This window comes from Lucilia cuprina, chromosome X (assembly GCF_022045245.1).
Source record: "Lucilia cuprina isolate Lc7/37 chromosome X, ASM2204524v1, whole genome shotgun sequence".
NCBI classification, from domain to species: domain Eukaryota; kingdom Metazoa; phylum Arthropoda; class Insecta; order Diptera; family Calliphoridae; genus Lucilia; species Lucilia cuprina.
This window is the reverse complement of record NC_060949.1, coordinates 6,197,720-6,213,089: the sequence shown is the minus strand read 5'-3', so window position 1 is coordinate 6,213,089 and position 15,370 is coordinate 6,197,720. Positions and strand designations below refer to the sequence as shown.

Here is a 15,370-nt window from a genome sequence, read left to right as displayed (position 1 = left end):
GTGAAAAAAGGGATCATGAGCAAATTTTAAAGAACATGTGTAAACAGAGGATTAAGGCTGATTATTTTGCCGGCTGGGCTTTTCATTTTGTTTGTTTCCTTTGTTGTATGTTGTTGTTTAGTTGTCATTAGTAAGTAAAGTAATTTTTAATTAAATTGATTTTTTTTATTGTTCGTTCATTGTAATTGTTTGCTAAACAAGATTGAAGAATTTTACTTCTGGGACAGAAAAAATAAACTGAAGTTGTAAAATAATTTCAAGTTTCTATGAGAATATATTGTTAAATATATAAAATATTGTATTGTAATTATATTTAAATATACGGATAGCAACTAAACTTCAGATTTTTTAAATAAAATTGGCATACATTTAAATATGCTCACCATAAGCAATGGAAATAATATCCCAGTTGTGGCTGATATTGTGTTCCATAGACTTCTCAAGTTCTTTGAGCTCTGGTTTTAATTGACCCGTCAATTTTAAGTTCCTTACAATAACTTTGTACTAGGAATGATTTAATTTAATATTACTTATATTAAAAAAAATTATACGATAGAATGTTAAAAATGCTGCGTAAAGTACTTGAAATTCAACTAATATTTTAGAGGTGTTTAGCATTTTTGAAAAAAAAACCATTGCATATTCTATATACTAAAATGTAAATGCATGGATAACATCATAACTTTAAGTCTATATTAATTAATTTAACGTTTTCTTATGTTGTACAAACTGTACGAGTAATATGGACTCATTAAATTATTTAAACAAAAGAAAAAAATATTTAATTGAAAAAAAAAAAAAAAATAATCAACAACAATCACTAATTAATGCAAAGTAGGTATTGGATATAAATGTATTGTTCAGTTTACACAAAACTGTTGAAAAAACTCAGTAATTGTTTTTTATGTATATGTTTCGTTCTGATGTATATGTTTATACAAGGAATTTAAAATAGCAATATAATATGTCGTTCAAGGGTTGAATTGGTAAATTATTTCTACGTAAGGCAGACACTGTTGTAGGGGCTAGTATAATAGTTGAGTTATATGAAGGTTAAAAAAGTAAGAAATCATTAGGGCGAATATTTCGTTAATTTCTTGTGTTTGGAATTAAAATATTTTTATTACTAGGCATAGTATTAATATATTAATAATAAACAAAATTCATGCTATAACGATCCCGGCAAGCTATTTTTCTAATTTAGCACCGATATTGTCAAAGTTCAATACAAAGCAAACTATATTAATAATAGGTGTTATTATCATTATTATACAGTTTTAATATAAGTGTAAACATGAGAAGATATATAGTTTTTTATATTGCCATACATATGTACAGCATATAGAATACAACAATAAAATAAGTTTTTGAATGTACTAAAATTAATTGATATAATTCTTATTAGGTTTTTAACATTTAATGTATAAGTGTTTCAGTTTTCACAGTGCAAAATAGTAGTTTCTAGAATGTGAAACAAAATTGTTGTAAGTACATACATAAGTACTTTTTTACAATTTTTAATTTTATAGAATTAGTAAAATTTTTGTTAAAATTCAATATATATTTTTTAACAAAATTTTTTTAATAATTTTTTTTTTTAAAATCAGCGCAGGTGTTGACCAAGAAGCATCCAGGATAGTGTTTAAACTAGGAAAATATGTTGTGCAAAGAAGGATACATTAACTTTCTTTGTATAGAAGGTGGAAGCAGATACTTCTTATTGATCTGTAATAATAAATGCAGCTACACCCCTGTATACTCCCTGGGATACCTGGGATTTATATACAATATTATAGTATATAATATAGCTTATATTTTATGTATATGCTATATTATATACTATAATACAGATATAATGTATGTATTTAAAAATTTCCGAAAACATTACATCACAATCTGTAATTTTCACAAAATTGTATTTAAGGAGGAATACACCACAAAATGTCAAATCCGAACAAATGCATAATTAATTTCCAACAAAAGAGAAAAGAATATCACAGACCTGTTTGTACGTGTATCTGCTTAAAAGTTATTAAATTTAAGACTATTTTGTGATAATTACGTTGTGAACATATCGTTAATAATGTTGTTAGCCACATGCTGCTAATACTTGCACAACCCGCAAACAAACTGTGAATGTGTGTCTGTCATACACGTATCATAAACATCCCCTATCTTACGGAAATAGCGTTATTCCTCTTTAAATCCTTATCATGCACATATACATTAGAAATCTCTTCATATCCATTAAGGCGTATCATTACTTTACAATATAAAAAAAATAATCATGAAAACAAAAAACATTCAAGAGGCATTACTGATATACGCTTGATTACGCTATATCAGCGATGACAAAACTTTGAATTCCCAGCAAAAAATTGAACAATTTATATGAGGGAAAGCAAATAGTAATGTAAATAAAACAACAATGATAACAACCACCTTCTGTAAAAACTGCATTAATACATTGAACCTTTTGTACCATTTGCCGAAATATATATTTTTTAATATTTAGTGGGTCGCTGTAGGCTTGATTACATGCAACACCCTCTTTATAACACAAATAAAAAACATTTCTATTACCTCCGTTTATGCTTTATACTTCTGATTTGTTCACATTCTCATTTTTTCAGTACCCAAAAAATATTACACTAAACTCTTTAAACTCGACCTTAATATATTTCCTATTATTTTTATTAATTATTGTAAATGACAGCAATTAAATTTTTCAATTACATATGTATATTAGAATGGCAACAAAGTGCTGATGTTTTAATTTTTATTTATTGTAAACAATTAAAGTTAACATACAATTTCAAAGTATGTTATTTATTACTTTAGTAAAATATTTTTCACAATTTTTAAAATCGCGATATTTAAAAAAGCATTTCTCGATTGGCTTCCCTAGTACATAAGTATGTATTTTATTTAAATATTGATATTCAATGGCTTATTAAACATTACAAACAAGTTTTGTAAAAAAAAATATATAGAATGTTTTTTTCTTGCTTGAAGTTACGGCCCTGTTCCCTTTCATCATTTAATAACAATCTGTTTAAATAGGGATAGGTGTATACATCAATATGATGTAAATGGTTGTGGTCTCCCAGTAGACAAAATTAAGTTGATATATTGTGCCCTCAAAGATATATTGTGTTAATGCCAACATCGCCTGCCCCTGTGTGCTGTTGTTTTGTTAATAGTTAAACAATTAGTTCTTATTAACAGCGATTTCATACATTATTTCTTAAAAGATAGTACTAATCGGATTGCAAGATTTAATGAAACAATATTTCTTAAATATAAATATTGTTTAATTGATTATTGAAATTTTGTAATTTTATTCAAAAATAACAGTTCTTTAAAGTTTCATACAAAGTTAATAAAAAGTAAAATTTAAACACGTGAGCAATATTCAATTTGAGACGTGTCAACACATATGTATTGTATTTAATCACTCAAGCATTTTTAGCGTGCGTCGAAAGGAATTTTATTAATTTAGTTTTTAATAATAGATAAAATTTGCTCATTTGATTTTTTATATTTTGTATATGTTACCGTGGCACTTATTATATCTCTTATTATTAAGGTAGATAAATATGTTTGTATGTATATTTAAAATATTACATGTCATTATTGTTTTCGTTTTTCCAGCATTGCGCATTTTTTATTTAATACTATAACATTGATGTGCAGAGTTATTACACCGTGCGACAGTAATTATTAGACCTGAACGAAATCATATAAGAACGCATTATACAAGAGGAATTTTAAAGTTAAACTGCGTTTTCAGTTTTTTATTTTGTGATCTTCTTTTATTACAATATTTTTACTGAAAAATTTTCTTCAATATGTGTATCAAAGAATCATCAAGAAGAATCATCGGAAGTCAAAACTATTTTGTGTTTTCACTTTAGGGCGAAAAGTGTGAATAATGTTCTTTGAAAATTGTATCCTTTTATATCCTTTGGAATTTTTAATAAATTTTTCTTTAAATAATATATTATTCAATCTTATGTATTCTTGGCAGCATAATTTTTGTTTTTGTTCCTAAAGTTTATTAGTTTTGCCACTTAAAAAAATTATAATATTACTCTAAATAAACGGGCTACGTTCACACCTAACAAATATTATACGAAAACTAAGTTACTCATCAATATATGTATACATTTTTATTTCCTTTAAATATTCCTTTATTGGAACAAATGTAATATATGTACATATCTTTAAGCTGTATGCCTATACGTCAAAATGTTGATAAAAATTTGTGTATGTCTAGTTTATGCTTCTTCAGCTCAATGATTGCTGATATAAATTACTAACACGTAAACAAATTTTAATCAAAATTTTACTTATGGCCATACAGCTTTATAGAAACGGTTTGATCATATAAGATCAAAAAAACATGAACAAAAAGTAGTGGTTACGTTTTTTTTTGTCAAATATTTGACAATATACCCATTACTTGTATTTTCTTACAGATTTTATTTTTTGACAAACATACTGTATGTATGTAGTGGTTAACACAAATAAACAAAATCCTTATGTGAATTATTATAGTATGTAATTATTTGGCATATTAATTTTCGTGGCAATTAGTAGAGCATATTTTACAGCGTATGCTTATACAAGTGGACACGTGCTATGCACATACACATTGAAATTGTACGTGTGCTTTATATAAAAAAATAATAACATTTGTTTCTCATACATTCATACATACATAGTTGTCATTTCTAGTTTTTTTTATACACTTTAAAATTTTTCAATCTGATTCAAATATAGCGAAATTACTGAGCAGTTTAAAAAGAATGCCACATTTTAAAGTATACCCTACTTTAGTGTTGTGGGAGGGGTTTATGTGTTTCTGCCGATGTTTATATATATTTATATTGATTCCTTGCAAATTTTATTTTTTTTAACAGTTGCAATAACACCGCATCCCATTAGCCGTCGATTTTCTAAAATTATTTTAAATTAATAAAAATTTTTGTTTTATTTCTGTTAGACTTCTATTAAGATTTTCCTGATTGAGTAAAGTATATTAAATGTACTTAAGTACATTTATGTATTATGTATTTTATCGCAATATTGGTGATTATAAATAAATGTAAATTTTCTAGTAATTTTCGGAAGAATGTTTTGTATAGGGCTAGGATCAAATGAGATCCAACTATTATCATCATTGCTTATAAAAAAAACTAAAAAACTTTGTTCTGATTTCTTTGTTCCAATTTAAGCTTTAAGGTACATGCAAATATTTTTACCCTCTCCACTAAAGCGTTTATTGCATAAATAAAAATTCTGTGAAGACACCCAGAATGTTATTAAAAAATTTTGTAAAAGGTATAAAAATTGTGAATTTTTCTAGCCTTATTTTTAAGACTTAAACTGGACTTAAGAACTGTGTGCAGCAATGGAATGCATATTTGAAATCATCTGAATCTAAGTGCAAAAAGTGTATTTGTTTATATGCATTACCCTGCAGTTTGTTGAATCTCTCGCAAACTACTGACTATGATACTCATTAGTTATGTATTAAAATTTTCGACATTTGGCTGAAAATTCACGTCGATTAATAAATAACAATTAAACAACAGAACAAGATGTTAAAATAGCCTTTCTTCAAATTACACAATCCAAAGTTTTAAAAACAACTCAAATTGAAAGATATTGTATTAATGGTATACATTAACTCCTTGTAAAACTGTTGGGTGTTTTTGTTGTTGCTGTTATTATTATGATGGTGATTATAATGTACATACATATGTATGTATGTTTGTATATAATAATTTTTCACTAAAATTGCGTGAAGTATTTTGAGAGTCATTTAATGATATAAGCCCTTAGGGTAAATACATTTAGCACATCCGACCGCTAACCATTAAATATACTTATGAAACAATTATCCTTAAATCCATCCATCCATACACTATTCTCAACCAAATTTAACCATTATTATTATTATTTTTATTCATTCTTTCATTCATTCAACCATCCACTCATCCATCATTCCATCTATACCTACATACAATCATTCAAAAAACCAACAACAATAATAACCAGCCATAGAGGAATTAATACTTGCATTAATATTTTCCTTGATGGTACGTGTGTTTGCCTGTAGTGTTCATACAAAAGGAAAGAAAGAAATTATGATTCCATATAATAATTTGTTTGCTTTTGCATTAAGGGGTGAGAAAGTCAAGAGTTTGGTTGTTACGTTCATAGTTTATTGTTTGTTTGCTTGGTTGTGTATTATATTATATTATTTTATGTTTTTATTTTTTTGGTTTTTATTGTTTTCAATTAAAAACGTTCAACGATGTGTATTTTTTCGTGGGTTGGCTAAGAGTATTGTTACAACACTCGAAAATTTACTAGGGGTTGTGTGGCTGAGCAACAATTAAAACTATAAATTCGATTAGTTGCATATTTTATGAAAATTTTTCAGCAACAGGCCAACTTCAGCAACAATTTTATGAGTGATTGTACATTCTGGTGGCATGTCACAATGTCCATAGACATTTATTGGTATATGTATTGTGTATAGTGCATTTCAGATTACATTAAAAAAGTGACTTCCAGTATGAACGGTTTTTTTCTTGCATTGGGATTTTAATCTCTGGGTCATTTCGAACAGCGTATTAGCAAAATTAAGCCTTTTATAAATATCGATATCATTATGTATATGGACATTAGAAATATTATCAAAGTGGAGTACTGTTCATGGACACTATTACACCAACACACCTTATCCAAAAAAAAAAATAATTTTATCAAAGTTTTGTAATGTTATCAAAAATACGATTGTTTAGTATTTATACTTTTGTATTATACGTTTGTGCTGATATTTGTAACGCACAGAAATATTGGTCCTACACCCACCTTTCGATTAAGTATATAGATTTTATAAAAGTGTTGCCATTTATACTTGTAAAAAATCGACTCAGAAAGTAATTATGCAGATTTTGTAATGATCGGCCCCTGTTTAATCTTAGCCCCTATAAAAAACTACCTTCAAAAATTCCTTAAATTCTGCATTACTAACTCTTATATAACAAGTAAGAAAGTATAGACTGGCGTGGTCGACTGTATGATACCCTACACCAGTTATAAATATTAAATGCCGTTTATTTTTCATAATAAAGCATTTATCTTAAAAATTACCCTGATTCCGATTTATTTAAGAAATTTATTGAAGAAAAATTTATTTTCTAATTGAGGCTTTATATGAGGGATAGGAGCAAATGTGGAAATTGTGAAAATTGCCAAATTTAAAATAATGAATAAATCGAATAATTTCCCCCACTTAACCCATTAAGAAAAACTTACTATTTAACAATTACTGTCTATTTTCTACAAAATGCAATAATTTTATAACAATTTTCATCCTTTCTTAATTTCTTAATAATTTTTCTATAATAAAGATTTAATGATTATAAATAAAATCTTAAGTTTAAATTTTTTATTTGGAGTAGTGGTTTAATTGAAATTATTAGGAATGTTATAAGGGAAAAATTGGTTTGTGATCTCTGCTTGTACAAGTTATTTCAGAATTGTGGTACACAAAATTACCTTTGTAGGAGAGTGTTTTATTATGTGTAACAAATTTTCTGTTGAATAAAAGAAGGGTGCATTCGACAAGTTCCTATCTAATGTTTAGTTCATTAGCCCTTTTAGTCTGTTTTCTAAGTCAAGTAAGAAAATAAGCTGCACTCACGTTTTTTTAGTGAGTGTTTCAAATGAAAAAACACACACTTTTTTCATTTAGTTCAGTGAAGCAATACCAACAAATGGATGAAGTCTATTGAGAATGGTTGAAATCGGTTCATTATTTAACCTTCCCCCTATACATCCGAACATCTAGAATAGGGCTTTTAGCTCATATTTTTTTAAATACGCTAATATATCTAAATAATAGTGTCTATTTCCACAATAATCAGATAAATAAATAAATATCCATAATTCCCATATAAATACTAGATAATATTTGGCAGAAATAACTTCAATATAAATATAAATACCCCCACCAAATTTAATGAAGATTGGCCTATGTTTGACCCTATATATAGCCTTTAAAAAATGAATTTTTCATCATTAAATTGCCTTAATATTTTGGAATTAACGTAGAACTTAACGTAAATGCTTTACAAATAAAAAATAAACCGCGTTTTAAATATTTCGGTGCATGCTGATTGTAGGGTATAAGTCCAAATATCAATAATTATTACTTAAAATGTCTAAAACATGATATCGTTTTCAAAAAGTGTTCAAATCGGATGGAATACAAAAATTATAAACATATTACTACTATTAAATATATGAACTATCGAGGGTGACGATGGCGCACCCTGTAGGAAAGTGGCATGGCCCAAAAAATAGTTTTTTTTTAAGACCATGCACTTGGCTATAATTTCATTGAACATTTCTAATAGAACAGATCACTATTTATAAAGACATAATTAATGATCCACCAGATTGATCATTTCTCCCACTGTGCACTGGGAAATAATAATTTTGTTTATTATAGGAAGAATAGTATTGAAAAAAACTAAAAACAGCATTTAGTTTCATTTTATTTGATTAAGGGAATAATTTAAAATTATCCGATTATCATAGAATAGTAGAAAATAACAATTTTATTTAATGAAAAAATAAATACCAATTTTTTTCAATTCAGAAGGTGTGCAATGTCATGAATCGTATTTATTTTTTTTTTGCAGTGATGCCAGGAGATTTTTTTCAGATAAATAGGGGTGTATTTCCCTACACTACCAATCGATTCAGAATCATTTTCTGAGTCGATTTAGAAATGTCTGTCCGTCCGTCCGTTTACATGGACGGACGGACGGTTAAGTTCATAATTATGTTTAATATACTCGTATCTCGACAAAAAGCTGCAAATCCATGTTCTATACTAGTTTTGATGACCCTGATGAACTTTATAATTATAGGGCCTCATTTGACCCTAGCCCCTCTAAACAGCCCCCATTAAAATTTTACTTAAATATCCACATTTTATTCGTATACAGGTGTAGGGTATTATATGGTCGGCCTCGCCCGACTATAATTTTTTACTTGTTTTTTATTAAATTTAATTTTTAACATTTACGGTTAAAAAAATAATATATGTATGTACATATAAATAACCTTAAAACTAACAAATTAATTATTTTGTTAAAATATCTTTTTTTTAATTTTTAGGAATTAAATTGTAATTATAGGATTTATTTTTATATAAACACATACCAAAAAAAATGAAACAGCTGTTTCATTCTACTTTGTTATTGTGTTATACCAATAGTGTAAAAGCATACGACTCTTATTATCTCAACTTAAATGCGGATGAAATTTAATTTGTTATATATTATATATATTTAAAGTCGTATATATTTAAAGTCTTATTGTCTAAAACGCGCTTTATAAACTAGGGTATTAAATTATTAGGTTTTTGTCTTATTCGGTTTAATCGCCAATAATTATTGAGGTTAATAATGGATGATTTGCATTGCTTTTTAACAATATTTTTCTTCCCATTAGAAAAAAATATAATTTGCCATTTTTTTAATTCAATTCTATGTAAATTTTTAATTAAATTATTTCTCCGATTAATTTAATTAAATGTTTTTAAGATTTTTCAACAAGTTCCAGAATTCATACATTCCATTGAACTACTGTATAACTGTTGCTGAAGAACTTATTAGAAATACTTAAGAAACACAATAAGGTTCCTCAGAATTGGTTGGAAAAATAATGGCGATAGCATTATTTTTAAGATTTATTTTTAAGAATCAGAAAAGTTTCCGTATTTATTCTGAAACAAATTCTAGGTGTACTTCGGTCTCATATGTTAAACATTTGTTAGTCGATGAAATTAATCAGTTACAATTCAATTTCATTGTACCTACTTTTTTCTCATTATTTTTTCTCTTTATTATAAATAGTATAATTTTAGGAATCAATAAATAAATTTTACGATAAAGTAGCAAAAATAGATGTAAATTTAAAAAAACCTGTGTAAAATGAAGTCGTCAGGTATTTAAATTCGTATTCCTATCTTGCACTGTATATTTCTTTTAAAGTTATTCAGTGATAACTTTTATGCTCCTTTTATCGCATGTACTTAAGGAAATTTTGCATAAATGATCTATTTGCAAAAAATGTTTAACGTTTTTTGTTCATAAGAATTTGTTTTATCTGTCACATATACATGCATTAGGGTGGATACCTTTTTTGTTAGGATCAACTTCTGACTGTATTTTAACGTCAAATTAAACTATGTAAAATATCATTAAGAAACATATTTTAAACCTACCCTAATATAGTACATACATATACATTTATATAGCTTAAGCATTGTGTACTTGAAACAATGATTGTAATTTTCCAAACGATTGCCAAATAATTACCAGACTGTTCATCTTTTTACTTATTTCAAATGAAACGTTTCTTTGACATAAACTACAAAATTTAATTTGCAAATTGTTTTCGTAAGGATTATTATTTTGTTAACTTGTAAATAATGCACGTTTGTACTTTCAATGCAATCATTCATATTTATTTCTATGGCATGTCTGAAAAGTGTTTTAAAACAATAAAATCAATAATAAATGATTGAAGAACAAAACAACCGCTGAAATATGAATGAGAATTGTGCTAATATTTTTTTATTTAATGGGATTTGCTTTTTTGACTTAAACGGAATATTTTATTTGTTTGTGGATCTAAACATGTATTTTTTAATTCTTTGATAAGGAAAATAGGAAATAATTAATAAAGAAATATAAATTTTAACATACCCATGGCTTTCGGATCTAGCTGGTAGGGAGGTATACCACAGTGTGCAGGTGGAGGAGTCGTCAGATGATCACCATTGTGACAAAAAAACGGCGGTAGACCAATTTTGTTAGCCTAGAAAAAAAACATGGTAATACAACATACAATTAAGTATTTTTAACTTTAAACGTCATATAATTTAGTACATATGTACATATAATTATTTTAATACCACCGTGTGAGCAAGAACATACTTTAATGGATGCAAAGAGTTTGTAACTAAAAATCAGTAAAAGTAACAAATCAGACCTAAATTTATAACAGACAAATTATAATCATTAAATTTATACACACATACATACAAACACATACAAACACATAAACATATATACATACACACACTGGAAATTTCAACTTTAAATTTTGCATGGGCTTGTATCTCTGATCCAAAGAGTACTGCTTACGGGTTAAATTAAGTTTATATTTTTGTCACATACATACAATCTTAAGTCATATTACATATTAATATTAATTATTGTTCAACTTCTTTTAATTATTTAGAAAATATTTATCTAAAAATTAATCTAAATAATATTAATTAATATTATATCGTTATGTAATGTAAGGTAATGTAATTAATCGTATATGTCAACACAGGTAAAGGTGTAATCAAAGTCACAAACTTGCAATACAAATGTTTGCATTGCATAACAGCTGCAGAAACAACAATATAACAAATATTAACACCAGAAGCCCTATAAATGTAAAAAAGTTATTTTTTTAAATAAAATTCACTGCTTTTTGTTTTCAACCAACCAGTCATTCATCAATTCAAGCAACCCATTTACCCACCCAAACTCAACTTTATACATTCATTATAGGGTATACACATTTCCAGATAGCGCCTTCACAGCAAGTGGGAAAAAGAAAGTATGAATAGGAGAAAAGTTAGAGTTTAGTGAACTTCACCGCATTAATGTGTGTGTTAAATCTTTAGATATTTTTACTTGCTCCCTCAGTACTAGTGACAACAAATTTCTTCAGTGGCAGCAGATAAAAGGGCCCACCTCAAGTTATGCTGTAATTATATTTTTGCATTTTGCAAAAGGCCAAACTTCAATGCAGAATATATGTATAGTAATGTTTAATTACAATTAAATGTCGCAGACATCCACATTTTATATTGATATAATGTTGTAGAAAAAACTAGTCAGAGTTCTATATTCGGTCGTGCTAGATCATATATTCCCTTCACCAAGTTTGTTTTAAAAACAGTTTTTTTTTTAGAATTTCATTTTATAAAACAACAATAACAAATAAATACATAATTTCTAGTACAAGCCGCATTTTATATCGACTTGTATTTCTGCACACATGTCACAATAAAATATACATATAAGCTGATGATATCAGGGGTCTTCAGAAAATTTATATTTGTTGCCCCAACGGTTTAGTTGCAGTTGTCGCAACTTCAAAAATTGTTGTCTCATCAGTTCCAAACACTTTTGCCCCAATTGCAAAAATTGTTGCCTTAACAGTTCAATATACACTTTTAGCAACTGCAGCAATTGTTCTTGGACACGTTCGGAATGTAAATAATATTTGAATCAAAATCAAACTATCTTGCTTGAAAACAAGCACTTCCAACGTACAAATTGTTTCCTGAAAAATATCTTCTGACATTGTTTGTAATGCACAACAATATAGGTCATATACATTAAGTAAACCAATCGGCTCAGAATCATTTTCTGAGTAGATTGGTATAATCAAACTACAGGTCGCAATTTTGAAGATAATTCAATGAAATTTGGTACGTGATATCGGTCCGATCGGTCCATTATTTCTGCAAAACCAAGTTCTATACTAGCCTTGATAACCCTGATGAACTTTATAATTATTTGACCATAGCCCCTATAAAAAGCCCCCATCAAAACTTTACATAAATATCCACAGTTTTATTTAACAATAAATGGCTTATGTATATCTGAGGAGCAATTCAACTTAAATGCTTTATTATGAAATCTAAATTACATTTCATATACAGGTGTAGGATATTAAGTATATGGTCGGCCTCTTCCGACTATAACTTCTTACTTGTTTTTATTTTAATTATTTTAAAACAAAAAAGCTCACTTTGTCATTTGTTTAACATCGACAAACTACGCAATACTGATCACAATGATAATAAAGTACCAATCATTAGGGTCGTGCCGCTCTCAACTAAAACGCTTTTTTATTGATTCAGTTAAAAGGTAAAAGAATAAAGAAGGTAGTGCCAATCAAAATTAAAAAAATAAGGTTTATTCTTTCCCTTTCCTTATTATATGTAGCGTTGCCATAATAATACAAAAATATTTAAATTTCCATGAAATTATTTATGACAAATGTGTAATTTAAAATTTTAATAAGCTATTATATACATACATACATACATACATACATACATACATACATACATACATACATACATACATACATACATACATACATACATACATACATGCATGTTCTGCTTTTTTAAAAGTTTTTATTTATATATTGTTTATCTATATATACACTAATCTGGACTATAGTATAAGTTATAGTCTAAACAAGAGTCTTATCGATACTTTAAACTACAGTAAAGTTTATAGTCTATACTATAGTCTAGTCTATAGTCAGAACTATGATATATTCTATAGTCTGGACAACAGTCTTGTTTATAATTTGGACTACAGTGTTGAAAATAGGGTATAGTGGTTTAATAAGTTATAAAAGTTTTAAATATTCAAAGAAGAATAAGGTAACGATTATAAACCCTTAGCATGTAAGAGAATTAAAAAAAAAATAAAGAGATAATGACGCTTTCTTCTATTTTTCCACCTTGGATAATACAACGTCTACAATTCAATTACAAAAACAACATTAACACATTATTTTAGTGTACATGTTGTTTTTGTAATTGTTTTGTAATCGTAGTAAAACCTTTTAACTGAATGACTAAAATAGAGGGTTTTTAGTATAGGGCACAACTCTACCAATTATGTGATTGACAAATGCATCTTTTTTACGACAACAGTAATATTATTTGAGTAATTTTCAATATGCCGTTATTTCAGAGGAAACCTTTAAGACAAAATTTATTCTATTAGCAACAAATAATTTTGCTGTTAAAAAACTTCATATACTTTCATGTTGTTGCGGTAAAAAAATATTGTTGGAAATTTTCTTGCGACAAAATTTCATTTTCTCCAACAAGTTTTTATTCACCCCAATGGCAAAATCATTAAATGCTAAATTTATTTGCCGTCACAATATATTTTTTTGCGTGTGTATTTTTATAAACTACCTATACACACGGTTGTGGCAAGCCATGTTCTATGAGCAACATATTTTGGTTAAAATTATAATTGAAGTCTAAATATATCATGGTTATTGTAACAATTTTAAAATATCTCATTTCGATTAAATACAGTTTTAATATATTATCACAATATTTTTTATTTACCATAATATTGTTTGTTATACTTGACTATATTATAATTCAATGTGCTACAAATACTAGAGTTGTCAATTATACGTGTTTAAAATTATTCGAATAAAAACATACAATATTTTTTTTATTCGAATAGTGGACTAAATTTTAAAAATTATTCGATTATTCGAACAAATAAAAGTTTTTATTTGAATAATTTAATAAAATATAAATAAAACTTGCAAAATACCTCCAAGATACGGTAAAAAAGGGGTTTGCGTACATAAATGCACTTGTAAGTCAGTAACCTAGTTCAATCTCAACCTATTTGAAATTTCTCAGTAGATTTCAAAGTAAAAACTGATATACATAAACGATGTTTAACTTAGGTAGCGAAATATGTGTGCATTTCATCAGCTACTTAACAAGTTTTATACAAACCCTCAAAAAAAGGGGGGGGTATATTGTATTTGTCATTCCGTTTATAACACATCGAAATATTGGGTCCTTATTAGATTCCGGCTACCTGCCTGATGATAACACTATAGGACGAACTAAACGGTTGAAATATTTTTTTTTGTTTGGTATTGAAAATGGACAATATCAGTCTACGATATTACCCATATAAGGTTTCCTTCAGAAAATTTCTATAATGCAGATAAAATTACTAGAATGCAGTGCGGAAGGCGATGAAATTCAATTGTATAAAACTTTTATTATCATAACAGCAATCAGCTGTTGAATTGACTTCATCTTATGAGTGCACTCTGCGGAAAACAAACAATAAGTTATACGAGGTTTTTTAATGAAAATTACAACATTTTTACATTACAGAAAAATAATACTAAAATACATAAGATATATAAAGGGTTGTAGATAAAAAACAATGCTTTAATTTTAAAATTTTTAAACTTTAGGTCGTTATTTACTATAAATTTTTCGTAATTCAAGAATCATAATTAAAAATAAAAACATAAACATTGACATCGTAAGTAATATACATACAAACTAGATAAAACTGTAATTAAATACAGTAGTTTTCCGATTTAACGAACCCATATGTTGTCAGGCCTGTTCGTAAAATTGAAAAGTTCGTTATATGCAGTACTAAGTAAAACGTGGGTTTTTGATAGGGAA

At 27.2% G+C, this 15,370-nt stretch overlaps 1 protein-coding gene across 11 annotated transcripts in view; it reads right to left on the bottom strand.

The window, feature by feature from the left end:
* The window catches only part of LOC111687000 (protein pangolin, isoforms A/H/I/S), a 93,361-nt gene that overhangs the window by 40,178 nt on the left and 37,813 nt on the right, over positions 1–15,370 (bottom strand). For 10 of the 11 annotated variants that reach the window (XM_046948141.1, XM_046947717.1, XM_046948011.1 and 7 more), the window contains one exon: positions 10,803–10,914. The exons of the other annotated variant lie outside the window; for it this stretch is intronic. In XM_046948141.1, the coding sequence (XP_046804097.1) occupies positions 10,803–10,914 (112 nt within the window). The remainder of the gene's footprint in view (positions 1–10,802; positions 10,915–15,370) is intronic. 11 annotated transcript variants of the gene reach the window in all.